This window comes from Haliotis rubra, unplaced genomic scaffold, assembly GCF_003918875.1.
Source record: "Haliotis rubra isolate DU_JTF1 unplaced genomic scaffold, ASM391887v1 Scf685, whole genome shotgun sequence".
Taxonomy (NCBI): Eukaryota; Metazoa; Mollusca; class Gastropoda; order Lepetellida; family Haliotidae; genus Haliotis; species Haliotis rubra.
The window spans coordinates 68,452-89,353 of record NW_025767396.1 but is presented as its reverse complement, the minus strand read 5'-3'; the positions used below and the strand labels follow the sequence as shown (position 1 = coordinate 89,353).

Here is a 20,902-nt window from a genome sequence, read left to right as displayed (position 1 = left end):
AATTTATTTTCAGAGTTTGAGAAAAAGTGAAAAAAACTGTTAAGAGATGAAAACAACTCAAAAGTTCTTAATACCAGTTACTAGGCAGTAAGATACGGGTTGTATACTAATGTTTTCAGTAATTTTTACAAGAAAAACATGACATAACATATGTTACATTTGGGATTACACTTTCTTACAGTGCGTTTGGCTCAAAAGCGGACCGATGAATTGCAGTCTAACTCGAAAACTAATAAACATATAATACTCAATGAAACGCTGATCATAATCAAAACATCAGACAAACTCTGTGATTTGTTTACAGAATTTATGTCCTAAAAATATAAAAGTTGTTTAACAAACTATCATTAAAATATTGACACAGTTCACTATTTGTTACGAGGGAGGAGTGCAGAGAAAGGGATAGCCAGGTGTTAGAGAAGCATGTGCACAAGTGCCGACAAAGTCATTGATTCATGAACCTGTGCTGTGCCGTCTCCATCCTTTCTCGCACACCTGGCTGTCCCTTTCTATTTTTAGGACATAAATTCTGCAAAAACCTCACAGAGTTGGTCTGATGTTTTGATTATGATCAGTGTTTCATTGAGTATTATATGTTTATTAATTTTTTAGTTAGATTGCAATTCATCGGTCCGCTTTTGAGCCAAACGGACTATAGTAAAGTATAGATTCTAAGTACTTTTGTTGGGTTGAGTCCCATCCGGGTACAGGGCTCCAGATAATTTTTCAACATCAGGAGTATGTACTCCTGATGTTTTCAGTATAGGAGTACTGGAAAAACTTTACAAATACAATACTGAATGGAATTTAATGGCGCATCAGTAATCTTGTGTTTTGTTTCATATATGCACCACAACATTGCTACTCTTGTCTAAACATGTCAATAAACAAAAATACAATACTTTTCCAGATAAGTACGTCTGAAAATTATTCTAAGACCGTACACCATTGCTGTGGTGCATATCTGCTACGTTTTCTAAATTATTTCCTACCCTATCATGCATATTTTTTATCCGTATATACGCCGTTACGGCCCTTATCTGGAGCCCTGTTGGTCTAGATTTGGTCAGGGATGCTTACAGCAATGTGCTTGATGCTGTGAATAAAGCCAGCCAATAATCATTATTGTCAGTCTGAGAATGCCATGGCAACGTACCGACTGTGTTGACTGATTTGGGGGTGGCGGCTTCCGATCAAACAGCGCCTGGCAGATCTGGTCACCTGGGAGGTCATCGTCCACCTGGACAACAAACAGAGGAGTGTCCCATCTCGTACTAGGGTTGGGGGACTCAAACCTCATCACCAGCCCATCAAAGCTGGAACATACCATCAAGACACGATACATTCATCACCAGCCCATCAAGACATGATACATCCATCACCTGCCCATCAAGACATGATACATTCATCACCAGCCCATCAAGACATGATACATCCATCACCAGCCCATCAAGACATGATACATCCATCACCAGCCCATCAAGACATGATACATCCATCACCTGCCCATCAAGACATGATACATCCATCACCAGCCCATCAAGACATGATACATCCATCACCAGCCCATCAAGACATGATACATCCATCACCAGCCCATCAAGACATGATACATCCATCACCTGCCCATCAAGACATGATACATTCATCACCTGCCCATCAAGACATGATACATCCATCACCAGCCCATCAAGACATGATACATCCATCACCAGCCCATCAAGACATGATACATCCATCACCTGCCCATCAAGACATGATACATTCATCACCAGCCCATCAAGACATGATACATCCATCACCAGCCCATCAAGACATGATACATTCATCACCTGCCCATCAAGACATGATACATCCATCACCAGCCCATCAAGACATGATACATCCATCACCAGCCCATCAAGACATGATACATTCATCACCAGCCCATCAAGACATGATACATCCATCACCAGCCCATCAAGACATGATACATCCATCACCTGCCCATCAAGACATGATACATCCATCACCAGCCCATCAAGACATGATACATTCATCACCTGCCCATCAAGACATGATACATCCATCACCAGCCCATCAAGACATGATACATCCATCACCAGCCCATCAAGACATGATACATCCATCACCAGCCCATCAAGACATGATACATCCATCACCAGCCCATCAAGACATGATACATCCATCACCAGCCCATCAAGACATGATACATTCATCACCTGCCCATCAAGACATGATACATCCATCACCTGCCCATCAAGACATGATACATTCATCACCAGCCCATCAAGACATGATAAATCCATCACCTGCCCATCAAGACATGATACATCCATCACCAGCCCATCAAGACATGATACATTCATCACCAGCCCATCAAAGCTGGAACACACCATCAAGACATGATACATTCATCACCAGCCCATCAAGACATGATACATTCATCACCAGCCCATCAAGACATGATACATCCATCACCAGCCCATCAAGACATGATACATCCATCACCAGCCCATCAAGACATGATACATCCATCACCAGCCCATCAAGACATGATACATTCATCACCTGCCCATCAAGACATGATACATCCATCACCAGCCCATCAAGACATGATACATTCATCACCAGCCCATCAAGACATGATACATCCATCACCAGCCCATCAAGACATGATACATCCATCACCAGCCCATCAAGACATGATACATTCATCACCAGCCCATCAAGACATGATACATTCATCACCAGCCCATCAAGACATGATACATTCATCACCTGCTCTTCAAGACATGATACATTCATCACCAGCCCATCAAGACATGATACATCCATCACCAGCCCATCAAGACATGATACATTCATCACCAGCCCATCAAGACATGATACATTCATCACCTGCTCTTCAAGACATGATACATTCATCACCTGCCCATCAAGACATGATACATCCATCACCAGCCCATCAAGACATGATACATTCATCACCAGCCCATCAAGACATGATACATCCATCACCAGCCCATCAAGACATGATACATCCATCACCAGCCCATCAAGACATGATACATTCATCACCTGCCCATCAAGACATGATACATTCATCACCAGCTTTTAAATACAACCATTTCTGGTGTAGACATTACAAAAAATAGCAAACTATCACCAACGACTGAAGGTCTAAGGACCAATGGAGCGATTGATTGATTGATGATTGATTGCTTGTTTGAGTGAGTGAGTTTGGTTTTATGCCAGCAATATCACGTGGGGGACACAAAAAATGGGTTTCACACATTGAACCGATGTGGAGAATCGAACAAAAGGTCTTTGGCGTGACGGGCGAACGCTTTAACCACTAAGCTACCCCACTACCCCCTAAGGACCAATGGAACTTTCAGTACCTATGCTTCCTGCATGGATTTACACAATCACTTCAGACATTGGCGTTTGATCTATATACAAAACCTGTGTGTGTGCGTGTCTGTTGGGGTTTGTTGGGTCTCAATATCTACTATACCATTTATATCATGGCAGGCTGATAAAATAAAATCTGGGTAACACAAACGATTTGATTTGTGCAATATTTACTGACACCACTTACCATGAAAGGTTTCATTCCACTGATGAGTTGGTCTGTTGTTTAACGCCGCACTCAGCAATATTCCAGCTATATGGCAGGTGTCTGTAAATAATTGAGTCTGGACCAGACAATCCAGTGATCAATGTCATGAGCATCAACATACGCAACTGGGATATGATGGCATGTGTCAACCAAGTCCCTCAATCCCATTAGTCGTCTCTTACGACAAACCTGGGTTACTGAAGCTCAATTTTAACAGTGTAAGAATCAAGGAGACTCACATTTCCTGGGTGTATCTGTCTGGCTCATTCCTCTGCAGATTGAACTCTGACGCACGATCCGAACTGATATCACAGAATATCTGAAAATGAATCTTATTTAGATTTTGATTCTCAACAACATGTAGGGATGAATAACAACTGTGTTTTTTTATGTTGCAGAAACATTGGTACATTTTCTGTTAAATTTGACATGAGTGAGTGAGTTAGTTCAGTTTTACGCCGCTTTTAACCATATTTCAGCTATATCACGGCGGGGGACACCAGAAATGGGCTTCACACATTGTACCCATGTGGGGAATTGAACCCGGGTATTCGGCGTGACAAGAGAACGCTTTAGCCACTAGGCTACCCCAACGCGCAAATTTGACACGATGTGAAGAAATATAGATACTACTGTAAAGTTTTGGGATCTTATTGCTTTTTTTTCTGCCGCACTCAGCTAATGCCAATCAAACAGAACAGATCGCACCCAGCAATAGTACAAATGTAGGTAAGTAAATAATCAATTTTGGACAGGACAAACCAATGAGCTACATCATGAGCATTCAACAACCAAAAGAAACACATTGACCTGTATCAGCCAAGTCAGTGAGTCTGACCACCCGACACCGTTGGTCAATTTGTATGCCTTCATTATCTCAACAATGCATTGGTGGGAATAACAAAAATGAAAATTAATGCTAAATAATTCAATACAAAATAAATAGTTGCTAGCTTTCCCTATAGACACGGTGATGTGTACGTGTGTACTTGAAACATCATTTATGGGTTTTACTAATTATATTTTGCTCATATTTACATGAAGGAAACAAAGAAAGAAAGCTCAATTTTAAATTTTACGAAAATTCTGTTTCCATCCGTGACTGACACAATATATATGTATGCATATCAACTAGTGTTGGGAATTGGTTGAAATCTCACAATTGAAGAGTGATTCATTACCAACAAACAATCATCGAAAAAAATTGGTTAGCGTCATATTTCAGATTTTCCTATCCAGGTCGTTATTGCAGATATGTAAAACATGATGCAACTTGCTACTTTAAAGTGATGACTAATATATCATGAACATAAACTTCCCGGAGTCTTCAAAAAATATATTCAGTCATGGCTTTTCAGTTAGTGAAGTGAGTTATAAACACGTTTTCATGCCCTGACAACTTCTACGATATGTTCCATTGTCAAGTATTTCAAAGACTACAAGAGTAGTTCCAAAATTGTTTATGTTCGATTATGAGAACATGTGATCGAGTGCTTGGTCGTTTGGTTACTGCGACCAATCTTCGATTATTTCAATTAATCGGACCACTACTAATATCAACACTAAGCTATTGACTCGGTGCCAGAGAACATTTACATTTTAAGATCACCATTGTTAGGATGAATAATGCAAAGGCACAACATCCTCCATTAAACATTAAATGGTTAAGTATAGTTCATACTTTGCAATGCGTTGATTCAATGCAGACAGAGATAGGAATTTCTTTATCTATGTACGTATAAAATGACGAATAATGTTATTAATAAAAGGTGTCCAACAGAATCAGGTGGTCAGGCTCGCTGATTTCACAGACACATGTTATAGTATCCCAATTGCGCAGACCGATGCTTATGCTATTGATCACTGGATTGTCTGATCCAGACTCAATTATTTACAGACTGCTGACATATAGCTGGAATATTGCTGAGTGTGGCATTAAACAACAAAACAACAAACCAACCAACCAATCCTTTTAATTCAGTGCTCATGATGTTGATCACTGGAATGTCTGGTATATACCTCACTATTTACACACAACCATCATACAGCTAGAAAATTGCTGAGCAGCATTAGGCAACAAACAAACAAACAAACAACAACCTTTTTCAAAACGCTGTGCAGGGCTCCAGATAAGGGCCGTATCGGCGTATGTTGTACGAATAAAAATATGCACGATACGGTAGGAAATATTTTAGAAAACGTAGCAGATACGCAGCACAGCAATGGTGTACGGTCTTAGAATCATTTGCAGACGTATTTATCTGACAAAGTATTGTTTTATTGTTTATTGACTTGTTTACACAAGAGTAGCAATGTTGTGGCGCAAATATGAAACGAAACACAGGGTTACTGGGACTCCATTAAATTCCATTCAGTACTCTAAATGTACTCTTACGTTTTTCCAGTACTCCTATATTGAAAAAATAAGGAGTACGTACTCCTGGTGTTTAAAGATTATCTGGAGCCCTGGTTGTGTCATCAATTGTTATTTATGAAATTGAACATGTTATCGTTTCACTTACAACACAATGGGGGGTGTGGCAGGCCTTTGTTACACAGAACAACTCATAGCGGAAACCTGAAAGATCAAACAACAACATTCACGAAAAAACATCTTGGGCAAACAAAATCGAAACACTTCTCACAATGCAGAGGCCCAGATAAGCTGCGTATCCGGGTAAAATATGCATAGAAAATTTGCAATTACACATTGAAAAAATAATTGTTGCGTACCAACTACGCATTTAAAATGTCAGATATGCAAAAAGTTTAAAACAAGTGCGTACAGAATATATCTATAAAAATCGCTTGTGCAATGAAAAAGACATTGATTGCTATCAAGTTGTACTGTTAGTATAGTATGAGTGATTTTTATGAAATCATTTTCATTATATTTAAGTTTGTTTTGATTAGGTATGACATAAGGCAGAACATACCTGCTTAGTAAACTTACTCAACGACGTAATACTTAGGTGAGTAAAATGACTGAAATACGCACATATTTGAAAGCAGTGGGTAACGGAAAATGAAACCACTCAACATTCATAATACCCACTCCAAAAAAATACAGTGGATACAGTACCCACATGAGCTAAATCTTATCTGGAGCTCTGCAATGTATTTTAACATGTTAAGTGAGAGAAACAAGCAAATACTGAATGGCAGCAGATTCTACAAATCTCACAAGGACAAGTGACCCAATCCTCTGACCATCCATAATCAAAATCTACATGAAAGAGTTAGGTCCCTTTAGTTTGTCAGGATCATCTGTTTGTGGGTTCGATCATATTCATTCTTGCTTGATGCATAAACACACAACTTAAAATACCATAATTGAAACCAGTGGAAAAAATCATCTCAAAAACACCAAAACAGAATATGACTTTTCTTTGTCTGATTGTCAGACTGTCTCAGCCTACCTTTTATGTAATTCAAGGAGTCAAGAATGACTACATCTTCTTTGTTCAGTAACCTGAAAAGACAAAACATGTGTCTGGACTGAATCACAAGCATCATCCATCAATATCTCTATAATACTACTCACACTTTGCTAAGGATCACAAAAATTCACAACTTCACTTAAACGCAGATTGAGTGCACCAGAAACCTATGATCAAGGGTTCCCATGCAGGTTTGCTTCATATATCCCGGTGTCAGGGGTTTTCGACGACGTAAGACAAAAACGTAATTATATCTGTAATATCATTTACAGTTTTTATTTTACTAACCTCGGGTGATAAAGGATATATTCATCTATTTCACACAAAAATATCAAGTGTTTCCTACAAAAATAGCGTTGATGACATCGCATCGGCGATGGCCGCTCGTAACATCCGGGTATTTTGTATGGGTTTTCGACGATGAGCCATACTTTTTGCTCCGCACTGCGAGGGAGTGTTGTGATAATCTGACTTCCTATTTATATATTGCCTGTCACCAGTCAGGAATGATCTTACTGAATTTTCGCTTGCTATTTTTTGTTATAAAGGCAACTGATTTTGCATCTAAAGTGGTATTAACGATCTCGGGTAAATCATATTGATGTTTGTTTGCTTTTTATATAACTTTACTTCCCGATTTCCATTGTCAATGAAACTTCTCATGACAGCGACTGGGCACCCACCCTACCAGTGAAACTGTTTGTGCACTCCAATCGCACATGTACTCACCCGATATAGCGCGAGCAATACAATCGTCAAAATCACCAGAACGTCGAATTCAGCTCGTGTTGGGATACATTTTTTAGGATTTTCTTGACCAACAACTAATCAAAATGCCTCTAATAAAGTTTAATTCAATTAAAACAATCATCCCATAACGCTGTTATAAACTTGAGTTTAGTTTTACGCAGCATTTATCCATATACCAGCTATATAACACCAGAAATGGGCTTCACACATTGTACCCATATAGGGAATCAAACCTAGGAACACTCTAACCACAGGGCTACCCCACCACTCCGAAAATAATACCTGATTTGATTGAAAGGACATTTATTTTGTGGCATATTTATCACATAAATGGCACAGGCAACACCTGGGTAAGAGTTCCTCCCGTTCCCCCATCCCAAATAATATGTATAAATATTCTAGAATTATAAACAAAACTTAACACAACAATTACTAGAGAACTCACAAAATGATTAAAAGTCCAAAATTTAAGTTAGGGCTAGGTTTAGAGTTTGGTTTAGAGTTGGGGGAACGGAAGGAACTCTTTCCAACACCTGTAACTGCCACAACATGAACTCTCCCTTCTTTTGTCAAATGGTGGCAGATAATGCCATGACGCAAGCACAAGATGATTTTATGTACGCTTCATATGGTTACAATCTGTGGAGACGATTTGCACCCACCTCTGAGCTGTTGACTTTAGCGAGCCCCGTACTTCTTTCTCTCGTCTGGAATCTGTGAGCACAATAACAACGTGTTGTCATATTAATCACACAACAGAAATATTCACGGTTAGTCCTTGAATGTGCTAAATACAACCATTTTCAGTATTCATTTCAGTAGAATGAATGACACGCGGCTCTCGGCTAGGTCGCTTACAACATGAATTTTCCTGCTCGGATAATTTGCTTCTATGTGTCTCTTTAGTTCGTTTGCTCGCTTAGTCTTGCCGCTCGATGGAAAACCACACAAAACTACTAAAGGCATGATGACAATATTTTTACCGGAAGTTTACTGCAGTATAGAGTTATCCTACTTCCGCCAGATGCTGCATGTGATTGGTGGTCGCCAGATTTGGCGCCAGATTTGGGGTCAGATTCATCTACCGCCAAGATCCAGGGAAGGCGTGACACTGACACCTCTGTCAAGAAAGTTCTGCAAAATGCCCACTGATAATGTCACACTCCAGTTTGCCAAACTGACAGAGAATGGCCGTGCACCAACAAGAGGATCCCAAATATGCCGCAGGATACGATTTGTACAGGTAACACCTTATTTCTGATCCACCCTCCTTGCTTGGATCGATGGAGTCTTGCAATTGATTATAGGAAAAAGTACCGGAAAAAAGTCCTCCGGAATAAGAGTCCTATTATTGTGAAAACAGATTAAATGGATGTTGACATCAAAGTTATTTTTGAGAAAAGTGATTGTGTATTAAAGACAAGAATTAAATATACAGTCAGTGGCCAAAAGTCTGTTCGCACCGGTGACGTCACGGCTATTTCTAGCGGAGTCGGGTCCCCTTTTAAAATTCGCGTATCTATGTAAATAATAAAGGTACTCACCTCAAATTTTCAGAATTTAGAGATATGACCCTGTGCTCTTAGGACATCTCGGAGTCGTCTTGGTAAACTGTCATATAGACGACGAATGTAAACGGGACTAAGCCCAGTCCAAATGTCATTCACCACACGGATGAGATCTTGTCTGGAGTTAATATGTCACCTAATCTGGCTTTGAGTTGATATTTAACAGTTTTCCATACATTTTCAATGATATTGAGATCTGGACTTTGTGGGGGCCACGGCAAAGTCGGAATATGATTTTCCTGTTTCCAACGGTTAGCCCGAATGGACACATGACAAGGGGCATTGTCTTCTTGGAAAATCCCAATTGCGGTTGACAAAATGCCTGGCAACTACAGGCCACAAGTGGTTATCAAGAATGGCAATGTACTTATCAGTGTTCATGTTGCCATCAACGACAGTTAAAGTTCCCACTCCATACGCAGACACACACCCCCAAAACATCACTGAAAACTTCGAATTTCGTTCATGATCGGTACGAACCCCCAAACAATCGGGTCGTAACCGCTCATGCGACTTTCTCCACACATAAACTTTTCTGTCAATCCCGATCTGGACTTGTCTCATCACTGAAAATGACATTATCCCACTCATTTCTTCCCCAATGCAATTTGTCCGACAAAATCGGAGTCTCTTCTCTCTGTTAACACGAGAAATGGTGATTTTCTTGCTTACCACATGTCTACGGTACCCCTCAATGAACAATCTTCTTCTGACAGTGCGAGAAGACAGAGTAGTCTGTCCCTGATTGTTATATTTTGCTGTCAAATCCCCAAGTGTTTGCCGGCGATTTCTTTTCACAAGACGAAAAAACCGTCGTTCGCTTCTTGGTGACGATTTTCGGGGCCGCCCACTTCTCGGCAACGATTTAACTGAACCTCGCTCCCGAAAACGTTTTAAAATTTTCTGAATTGTTCTTGGGTTTATACCTGTCAAATCAGCAATTTTGTAGCTTGATTGGCCTTGCTGTTTCAAGTCAACAATTAAATTTCTTTGGTCAGGTGTCAATTCTCGGTTGACAGGCGGCATGATAGCAGACGACAAAAATATAAACAAAGCAAGGGAGATAATCGCATATGATCGGTGCTAAACATATTTTGTGACCTGTGAAATTTGTACCCCAAATCACATTACGATTGGTGGCTTATCAGCACGGCGAAACGCTCTCAAAGTCAACCTAGCCCTCAAAACATGGGCAACGTAACATGTTTTGCGAACAGACTTTTGGCCACTGACTGTATAACCAAGAACAATGATATTTTACCTGGGCATTCAAATCCAGGATTTAGCTTGAGTTCTGACATTTGATGTGAGCAAAGTCTTGCAAATTGTCAATTTTCAGTGCAATGTGAAGTGCCTATGTGAAAGTCCTGCAAATGTATCATTGCAGATGCAATTTTTTTTCAATTTACATTGTTGTATGTGAAAGTGTCTATGTGAATAAAGTAAAAAAATTATAAGTCCTGCAAATGTAGTTTGTCAATTTACATTGTTGCATGTGAATAAAGTATTAAAAACCCGAATATCTAAGTTTTTTTCTGAACATTTGTTATAAAAACATAAGAGTAGGACTTCCCTAGGCAAATTTCGTACTTTTTTACCGGTGCTTTTTTTTCCGAGGACATTTTTTTCCTAACACCTTGCAATTAAGCGTGCACTATTTCAGATGTTTTTATAAGCTGCATTTTTAGGATCGAGCTAGACCAATGTTAACTAGTCGAAGGTCGAATAGAATTTTAATTTCAAACTATTTGGGACAGTATTGTATGGACAAGCAGACAGTCAAAATTTCCAACCCCTAAACTACACAATTTTTAATGGGTGGCTATATAGGTTGTACAATTGATATTTTTCTTAGCTTTTCCTATACCTAATCATGGTAGTCTTAGTTTAAACAATGTTCACGAATGGTGTTTCAAAGTCACAGGACATTAGGTCCTGCAGGCTTCAGATATCTGGCCCATTGAAAATTCACAGGACCCATAGAATAAAAATTAAACACACATTTCAGATTTAAAATTTCTTATAATTGGCATTTAAAGTTACTAACAAACATAAGATTTATAATTCTAAGATGCCTAGCGGTTAGAACAATCGAAAAAAAACCCCATTATCAGACAATAAAGGTACAGTTTTTTGATGACATAACAATTGAATGACGTTATCCCGTCACTGCGCCATTCTAGTGTGCCCCCTCGTAATCGAACCATTTTACATTACGTCACAATGTAAGCGGCGTCACAATGCATGTCAGTTGTCATCGCCTCGTACGGCCTCCTACAGTAAACTACACCGTTGCATCCAGTTTCTTGGTTTGCTGTTGCTTCACGCAGCTAACATCACTGGTGGAAACATTACGTTTATGTTTTACGACGGTCATTTCGACTGCCAAGTTTTCAGCGACACGGTAACGTTCGTAATGTTTACTTTCCCACAATGCAATTGTGGAATGTCGCTTGACTACTCAACTTCCTCTGGATGTACTGATCTAAACTTACGCTGGTAGTAGAAATGCAACGTTCATATTGCCCCATATGGTTTAAGTTAATGACAGATGTAATTAAAATAATTCAGAGAAGATATTTAATCCGAAAGTAAACCGTCATCAAACTGTTATCATTTGTTTTTTTTACAGGTAACGTTCGTCTTAACGTAGGGGGCAGACACATCAATAGAACAGCCCGCCAGTTAGCCATGTGCGAGGATTCTTAATTTAGGTCACCGACACCGTCGTTTGTTTTCTGCCTTAAATTAATCGTAATTATCTTTAGAAAGTATCAAATTTGGCATCTTAGAAAAGAAATACACTTCGCCCTACCACCATGTATAGTGTAATAAAACACACTTTCGCCCTGAACTATTATAACGTTAAAGCACTCGGTCGCAAGCGTCCTCGTGCTTTAACTATAATAGTTCAGGGTAAAAGTGTGTTTTATTACACTATACATGGTGGTAGAGCGAAGTGTATTTCTTAAACAGCAAACACGTGTCACATGTAACATGTGACACAGAGGGGGGTTCAGGGTGCGCACACATACACACACACACACACATTTTTTTGTTTGTTTTTGTTTTTTTGTTGTTGTCCTGAAAGCTTATTAAATGACCATTGAAACTTGGGTGAAAATGAAGTGTGCACCCCCTCCTTTGCCAATAGTGTGCACCCCACCTTTCTCAAAAAGCTGTATCCGCCCCTGTGACATATAACAACTTCAGTCAAAGTCATTGTGAAATATACAGTCAGACACTCGGGCCGGCGGGTTGTAGACTTCTATCACACCGTTGGTGAATCTGCCGGATTTGTCAGAGGGTCTGACACTATTCGTGAACACTGGTTTAAATGCATCCTGCATCCAGATACTTCTCTTTCCAAGTCATAAATGTAACTGACAAGTTGAGAAAGACCTCAAACGTCTTATAACTCCATTTGTATTTTTGGGGTTGCATGCATTGATACATACATATAGAGTTCTAGACTTGGCAGAACTTCATAACAATAGACCACAGAACAAATGGCGTCTGCTAAAACATGAACTTAATTCTTTAATAACTTACTCAATGAGAGTGATACAAAGGGATATAACTCGCATCATAACATCTTAGTCTGACACAGCGGTAGAGTGCCTAACTATATATTAGTGAGTGAGTGAGATTAGTTTTACGCCGCACTCAGCAATAGTCCAGCTATATGGCGGCGGTCTGTAAATAATCGGGTCTGGACCAGACAATCCAGTGATCAACAGCATGAGTATTGATCTACGTAATTGGGAACCGGTGACAAGTCAGCGAGTCTGACAACCTGATCCCGTTAGTCGCCTCTTATGACAAGCATGGGTTACTGAAGATCAATTCTAACCCAGATCTTCATGGGTTAACTTTATATTAACATCAATGCACTACATATACATGTGCGGATCCAGAGGGGGTGTGTGCAACCTCCTTTTTGTCCTGAAAGTGAATTAAATGACCATTGAAACTGCCGTGTAACAGGTGAAAAAGCTGTATCCACCCTGATATATAGGCACATATTTACTTATTTAAATTCTATCAGACACTATCATTTCCTTTCCATGTCTGCTCTTGTGTGTTAGAATAGTGAATATAAATGTGTTATCTCCCCTGGTTTGATAAAGGCTTTTGAATCCATAATTATATAGGAGGTGTTTAATCTCTAGGCCCTCCCCATCATCAACTTCCCATCAGAGCACCAACAGAAAACAATTTAAATGTGTCCTGTCTGTTTTCCATTTCTGGTTTTCCCTGCCGTGATATTTGTTGGAATGTTGTTAAAAACGGCGTAAAACCAAACTCACTCACTCACTGTCTGTTTTCAGTGCCTATGACTATTTGATCCCGGCGGGAGACAAGATTATCGCCAAGACAGACATCCAGATAGCTGTTCCTGAGGGGTCTTATGGCAGAGTTGGTATGTAGGTAGTGTTGGGAATCAGACACCAAATCCACTATAGATTATCGGAGGACTTGTGGTGAATGATTATCGATTATAATGGAAATATATACATTTTTATTTAATCACTAATTTTAAGGGTTTTTCGTCAGGTTTTTTCTCATTAATGCTTTTTATAACTAAGGCCAAATAAAAAACATGTTGTGGTTCCGATTACACCTTAAAATTTAGGGTAGGTAGGTAGGAATTCTTCTTTTTTATATATTTTTTAAGATATTTTTTTTAGAAGTAAATTATGAACTAATAACACATTTATCTATGTATAATTGTTTATTCAATCAAGCTTGCGGTCATCATGTCAACTTTCTTTATCAGAATGACTGATGTCTATTGGTGCTGACCAAAAACCATGGTACCTGAAAGCTTATTTTATCATACCTCTTAAAATAACTAGGGTCAGCACCAGAATTCAAGGGTTGGTCGGGTAATCGGAACCACAACATTTTGTTTTAGGCCTAATACTGCCTCTACCCTTCCCCTCGACTTCCCATGCCCAGGTTTGCCCTCTCAACAACAGGCAGGATTAGCAATATATTTTCATATCTAATTTTTTTTAAGTGCAGTAATTTTACTTTCTACATACAAATTATTCTGTTTATTTACACAACAAATATTTGTCAGTATATCTCATTACGTTCACAGTAGATGTTAATTTTATTAACAGGCAGGTTACAGTAATATTTACCGTAATGATAAATACGAAACTATCAGTACAATGCGCATAGCTTTATGCTGTTGAACGCATGTTTGTTTGTAAATGTTCTTTAAATTTAATGGTTTGTTTTCTTCATTCAAGTGTGTTATACTAAAACAACAAAATTTCGATTAATCAAAAAAATAATTATTTACAATCGATAATTATTTTTAATCCTTTCATCGATCGATGTTTTTATTATTTTCGATCATCGGAACACCACTATGTGTAGGCATTCACACATCAACTCAATTCCTTTATTATGGTGCCAATATTGTGAGGACGTCATTATCTTATTGTGTGTGTTTCTCCAACCCCAGTCAGGCTAAAAGAAAACTATTAGGGAAGCCCATTTCTGGTGTCCCCAACTGTGATAGAATATTGCTACAAGCGTCTTAAAACTGAACTCACTCTCACTAACCCAGCTAGACTGAAGTCAACAGTTGGGATACCACAATACATCGATGCATCGATACTTTTCTAAGACAATACAATTATCAATGCATTCAAAACTGTATCGATATTTAGTTTTGAAAGTATCGGTTTGAATATGTTTATGTGTCGTTTACATTTTGCAATTGTATCATGTTTTTGGATGTTATGCAGAGCTCCAGATAAGATTTAGCTCATGTGGGTACTGTACCCACTGTATTTTTTTGGAGTGGGTATTATGAATGTTGAGTGGGTATTTCATTTTCCGTTACCCACAATTTTCAAATATGTGCGTATTTCAGTCATTTTACTCACCTAAGTATGGTGTCATTGAGTAAGTTTACTTAGCAGGTATGTTCTGCCTTATGTCATACCTAATCAAAACCAACTTAAATATAATGGAAATGATTTCATAAAAAATCCCTCATCCTATACTGACAGTACAACACTAGTCCTATACTAACAGTACAACTTGATAGCAATTGATGTCTTTTTCATTGCGCAAGCGATTTTTATAAATATGTTCTGTACGCATTTGTTTTTTAAAACCTTTTGCATATCTAACATTTTTAATGCGTAATTGGTACGCAACAATTATTTTTCAATGCGTAAATGGAAATTTTCTATGCATATTTTACCCGGAAATGTTGTTTTGTGTAACCTGTTTTATGAAATTCTAAAATTCTGATCACTTCATTAGTGTTTTAATTAATGTATGATCTAGGTAAAGTTGCTTCACTTTGAAAACAGCGGCTGGGAGAATTTAGATGAGAAAAGTTTACATTGGAATGAAAATTCAGAGCAGGTGATATATGGAGAACATTTAGAGACAGCCTGTAGGGAAGACCCCTGATTTCTCTTAGACTCTTACCGTATTTGCCATAATACATTTAGCACTATGTGAAAGGAAAGGGGTGTAACGAGGTCAACACACCAAGTTCGTTTCAGGGCGAATTCAACAATGCTCACTGTATCTATCCCATTTAAAGTATGCACACGTTTCAAGCCAATAGATTTACCTACAAAATAAGACATAGAGCACAAAATTCGAAGCAGTACTTCGGGAGCTAGGGTCTTCGGAAACTTGAAAAGTCGTGATTTCTGGATTCCGAGCCAAAATCCCTGCTCAGAATTTGTAGCGGTAACTCACCCATTTTCTTGTTTATTTCAAAGTATACACAACCGACATGCACCAAAACATGTTGAACTGAAGGCACCTGTCACTGAGACCCTTACACCTCACTGTCATAATGAGTTTACGTACATTTATTTATCGCAAAAAAAATTTGTGTCATACCCGTTCGCCATTGACGACCTAAGCCTTAACCTGCCAAAACATTTTTACGAGGAGTGAGTCAAGTTCTGTTTGGATTGACCGCCTCCGTGGTGTAGTGGTTAGAGCGTCCGCCTGGAGAGCGGAAGGTCACGGGTTCGATCCCCGACCGTGTCATACCAAAAGAGGTTAAAATATGGTACTTGTTGGTCCCTGCCTGGCGCTCGGCATTAATGGATAAAGCAAGGACTGGTCGGCTCGGAGTCAGTATAATGTGTCTGAGTGGGGTATTCATGCTTCACTGCGGCATGGTATCTCAGTGGGCTAGCACTATAAAACCAGCTTCAGTCTGGGCTAGTACAAGCAACCGCACATACACACGCATGCACGTCGTCACATGAGCGAAATATTCTCAAGCACGACGATAAACCGCATTTCACCTCACCTCTGTTTGGTTTAGTAAGCACAGTTAATGACATCAATATTGATATACATTCTGGCTTGTGGGATCAAAGGTTTCACTAAGAGGTCAAGGCTGTAAATGAACATACTTTTAATCCACAGTATGATTTCACATTATATAATGTAACCTTCAGTCATATTCACTCAACTGGAAGGCATATAACTTTCTAAATTTATATTTTATTTGATCACAGTTTCATACCATGTCGGGGGGATTATGTCCCCAGAAGCCAAGGCTGACAATGTCTATCACTGGATTGTCTTGTCCAAATTTAACTGTTTACATAAATTTGTCATAATTAAAGACTATCTATAATCAATGGAAATATTTGTTTATGACATGTCCTGTGCAGGGTTTTACAGTTCAATAAGATCGATTTTATAAGCAAACAATGATAACTTTCGTTTATTGTAAACTGTATTTAAAACAATCATATAAGTGAGTGAGTGAGTTAAAATTTAACGTCACCTCGGCAATATTTCAGCCATATAGTGACGAGAAATGTTTTACATAGACAATAAATTATGATTGTTAAATAATCAGTCATCAAAGGACTGTAAAATAACTAGAGTATCACAGATGGTGTCTAAAACTAGCTCGGAAATTTAAAACTATTTTATTTACGAGGACAATACAATAAAACACATTCCATAAGTAGATGACTGTCTCCACAGTAGGGGCCATGGGGACGTACAGTGCTTGTGCTACCTGCATGGACTAATATAAATGACAATACAACACAAAACAAAATCTTGGCACAACTCTTGCGTTTGGATTTACACAATGAAATATTGCACTAAATATTAAACTAAAATTTTCATGACTACCAAATATTGAAAATGACTGTCAAAAATTTATACTGTGAGTCACCATGACTCCCAATTTTCAAAGTTTGTGTAAAACCTTGCCTATGTTTCAGCTCCACGATCCGGCTTGGCACCCAAAGACTTCATTGATGTAGGAGGTGAGATCTTTTGATTTTTCTACTTTCTTTCTCTTTTTTTCTTCTCTCTCTCTCTCTTTCTCTCCCCTCCCCACCACCCACCACCCACCATAATGGTTGTTTGCAGTTTGTCAGTAAAGCAAATAAATGTTTGAAATATCCAGGTACACCTTTCTCCTACTCAATGGAAATTTGTTTTGACAATATCTCCTGGAGCCAGTGGAGGGTGAATTTAAGAGGTCACTATTTCGTCTTTTGATTGATAAATAATAAATTGCATTTGTAGTTAAAAAACTTATAAGTACTCCTGGTGGGCAATTACAAGATCACTGGCATTGTTCAACATTAATGGGATTAAAAGGTTTACAAAAGACTTGTTATGTAATGAACATGTAATTCAGTCATGGTTGATGTTTATAAAAATATGCGTGGAATATTTCAAATTGAATGTATATTCATGTAAAATGACAAAGAAATAAAGAAATATATTGCCACCACATGTCTAAATGTTGAGCTGACCCCCACCTCATCCTATTGTTCTATCAATTACCACACCTGACTGCACAACCTAAATAAACAATAGGAGGTGGCAAATCAGGAAGACCCAATATAATTGTCAAATTTACACAGGGTTCATATTCATGCTTATTTTCAAACACTTACACGATACACCTTTCATACAGTTTGTTAAAGCATGTTAACAGGTTATAGCCTCAAAATATTTCAGTAGTAGTATATAGGTCATACAGAGCCAGGGGTGGAAATAACTTTAAAATTGCTAGTGTACTCCGGTACAGTGGCACATGTAAAATCACTTGCCCTGATCATTTTTCCACTATACCGGCCATTTTCTTGTTGATTTTTTAAATAAACAACATAATTAACATTGGAATATCAACTGGACACCGGTACGGTGTGATATACAAATTTGCTTGCCCGACAGAAAGAAACACTGGACTCGGACGTCGGGCAATGGGTTATTTCCACCCCTAAGAGCCATAAATGTTCTCTTTGGCTTCTATAGTGGTTTTATTATTTAAAAGATGAACTGTCAACAGCTTCTACATATACATGTGTATAAAGTCTGGCCTTAAAGTGACAATATACACAGAAAATGAGCCTAACCTGTTCCTATTGCAAAGGTCGGTGCTCGTGATGTTGATCACTGGATTGTCTGGACCAGACTCGAAACTCACTCAAAGAGGCAACAGCTCTACACAAGCCACAGCAGAGACATCTGCCCCCTCAATTAATCAATAAACAGCTTGATATTAACTGCAGTCCATTTCAGCACTAGTCAGTGTTTGAAAACAGGACTAAATGTTGAAATACATGGTCAGTTTTAGTTACTGGATGGCTGTACAAGTTTTTATAAAAAGGCAAAAATCTGACACAAATCATCCAATCACAGTTGTCAAATTATTCAGCCCAGCACTGAAGGTTCCCTACAAATGCTTCTTGTTTAACTACGGATTCACAGGGATGGAAATAACCCATTGCCCGACGTCTGAGTCCAGTGTTTTTTTCTGTCGGGCAAGCAAATTTGTATATCACGCTGTACCGGTGTCCAGTTGATATTCCAATGTTAATTATGTTGTTTATTTAAAAAATCACCAAGAAGATCGGCCGGTATAGCGGGAAAATTATCAGGGCAAGTGATTTTACATGTGCCCTGTACAGGAGTACACTAGCAATTTAAAAGTTATTTCTACCCCTGATTCTAATACAAAGTGTTATATTTGGTTGCGTTATATGTTACAGCTGAGGTTATAGACCAGGACTACAGAGAGAATGTTGGTGTGGTCATGTTCAACTTTGGCAAACAAGATTTCAAAGGTGAGACAAATTTCTAAAAAAGACCCATGAAGATCCAGGTTAGAATTGTCTTCAGCAACCCATGCTTGTAAAGGGTGACTAATAGGATCAGGTGGTTGACTTGGTTGACATTGTATCTAAATTCTGTGGATCGATGCTCATACTGTTGATCACTGGATTGTCTGGTCAGACTTGATTGTTTACAGACCTCTGCCATGTAGCTGGAATACTGCTGAGGGCGGCGTTACACAATCAATCATTACGTCAAATATCGATAATTTACTGGTAACAAATGTTAAGGGGGGTCTTTGTTCCGCTGTCCTATGCCTGCATCCAGACCTGATCCAACCGCCTCATTGGTCCAGTGGACTAAGTGTATGCTCAGAGAGTATGAAGTCTGTGGTTGAATCCAATGTCATACCAACAGGTGTTAGAAGATTGCACGGGTTGTTTCTAGAGCTGTGACGATATAATGTAGTATCGATAATTGTGATACTTTATCTGACGATAAATATATTGATACCTTTGTTCATATCGTGATATGTATCATTGACCTTAAAATTGTTAATTTTCATTTGATATTGATGGTTATGTCAAAATTTCTTACCATTAAAATATGATTTTTTAAAGAAAATAACTAAAAAAGCATATCGTAATTTGCATCGAATCGTATTGTTCCAAGATATCGCGATACGTATCGTATCGTGAAATTTCTGTATCGTCACACCTCTAGTTGTTTCCCTGCCTTGGGGTCGGCGTTATAAAGGAAATATGTTAAACTTGTGTGTGGTATTACAGTCAACTAACACTACAAAATGATTTTTATGATAAATTGTTCAAATATTGATGAAATCTGTGTATTTTTACGCAGTATTTCAAAACACGGGGGAAAAAACAACATTGCAATATTTCTCATGACCCATATCTAATCATAATTTTTAAGTAGTGCAAGGGAAAATTTCAAAATTTTTCAAAATTTAGTTTTTGCATCTCATATGTTAACTAGACAAGTCAGGGCGACCAGCACCAAGTTGAATATCGCGATATGGTTCAGATTCTACAATATATTGGATCATCCAGAGTTGGCTCCATTTGAATTATCTGCTCTGGATTTGCATAGCAACAAAATGTGCTCTAAAAGTTACAAATATGTGTATTATTTTGGACTCTGTCTGTCCATGCACTTAACTTAACAATCAGGGCGACATGCACCTCAAGTTTAAGTTAACAGTAAGGCGACATGCACCTCAAGCTTAACTTAACAGTAGGGCGACATGCACCTCAAGCTTAACTTAACAGTAAGGCGACATGCACCTCAAGTTTAACTTAACAGTAAGGCGACATGCACCTCAAGCTTAACTTAACAGTAAGGCGACATGCACCCCAAGTTTAACTTAACAGAAAGGCGACATGCACCTCAAGTTTAACTTAACA

At 38.6% G+C, this 20,902-nt stretch overlaps 2 protein-coding genes across 2 annotated transcripts in view; one reads left to right on the top strand and one right to left on the bottom strand.

Annotated features, from left to right (window-relative positions):
- Positions 1–1,128: 1,128 nt before the first annotated feature.
- LOC124258176 (protein KTI12 homolog) lies at positions 1,129–7,979 on the bottom strand. The gene is made up of 6 exons (XM_046692230.1): positions 7,973–7,979; positions 7,354–7,381; positions 7,045–7,097; positions 6,148–6,203; positions 3,865–3,944; positions 1,129–1,240 (listed from the first exon to the last, which is right to left on the bottom strand). Exons 1-6 carry the CDS (start codon positions 7,977–7,979, stop codon positions 1,129–1,131), a joined length of 336 nt encoding a protein of 111 aa, XP_046548186.1.
- A 514-nt stretch (positions 7,980–8,493) lies between these two features.
- LOC124258172 (deoxyuridine 5'-triphosphate nucleotidohydrolase-like) overlaps positions 8,494–20,902 on the top strand; it is a 61,774-nt gene continuing 49,365 nt past the window's right edge. Inside the window, 4 exon segments of the mRNA XM_046692227.1 lie at positions 8,494–8,585; positions 8,840–9,028; positions 9,030–9,058; positions 13,715–13,806. Coding sequence (XP_046548183.1) covers positions 8,840–9,028; positions 9,030–9,058; positions 13,715–13,806 — 310 coding nt within the window. The 5' untranslated portion in view covers positions 8,494–8,585.

Excerpts from the sequence above, each read along its gene's own strand:
- LOC124258176 (XM_046692230.1), bottom strand. Across the intron at positions 7,098-7,353 it reads TATATCCTTTATCACCCGAG|GTTACTGAACAAAGAAGATG; the intron begins GTTAGTAAAATA and ends TTGTCTTTTCAG. Across the intron at positions 6,204-7,044 it reads CTCCTTGAATTACATAAAAG|GTTTCCGCTATGAGTTGTTC; the intron begins GTAGGCTGAGAC and ends TTGATCTTTCAG.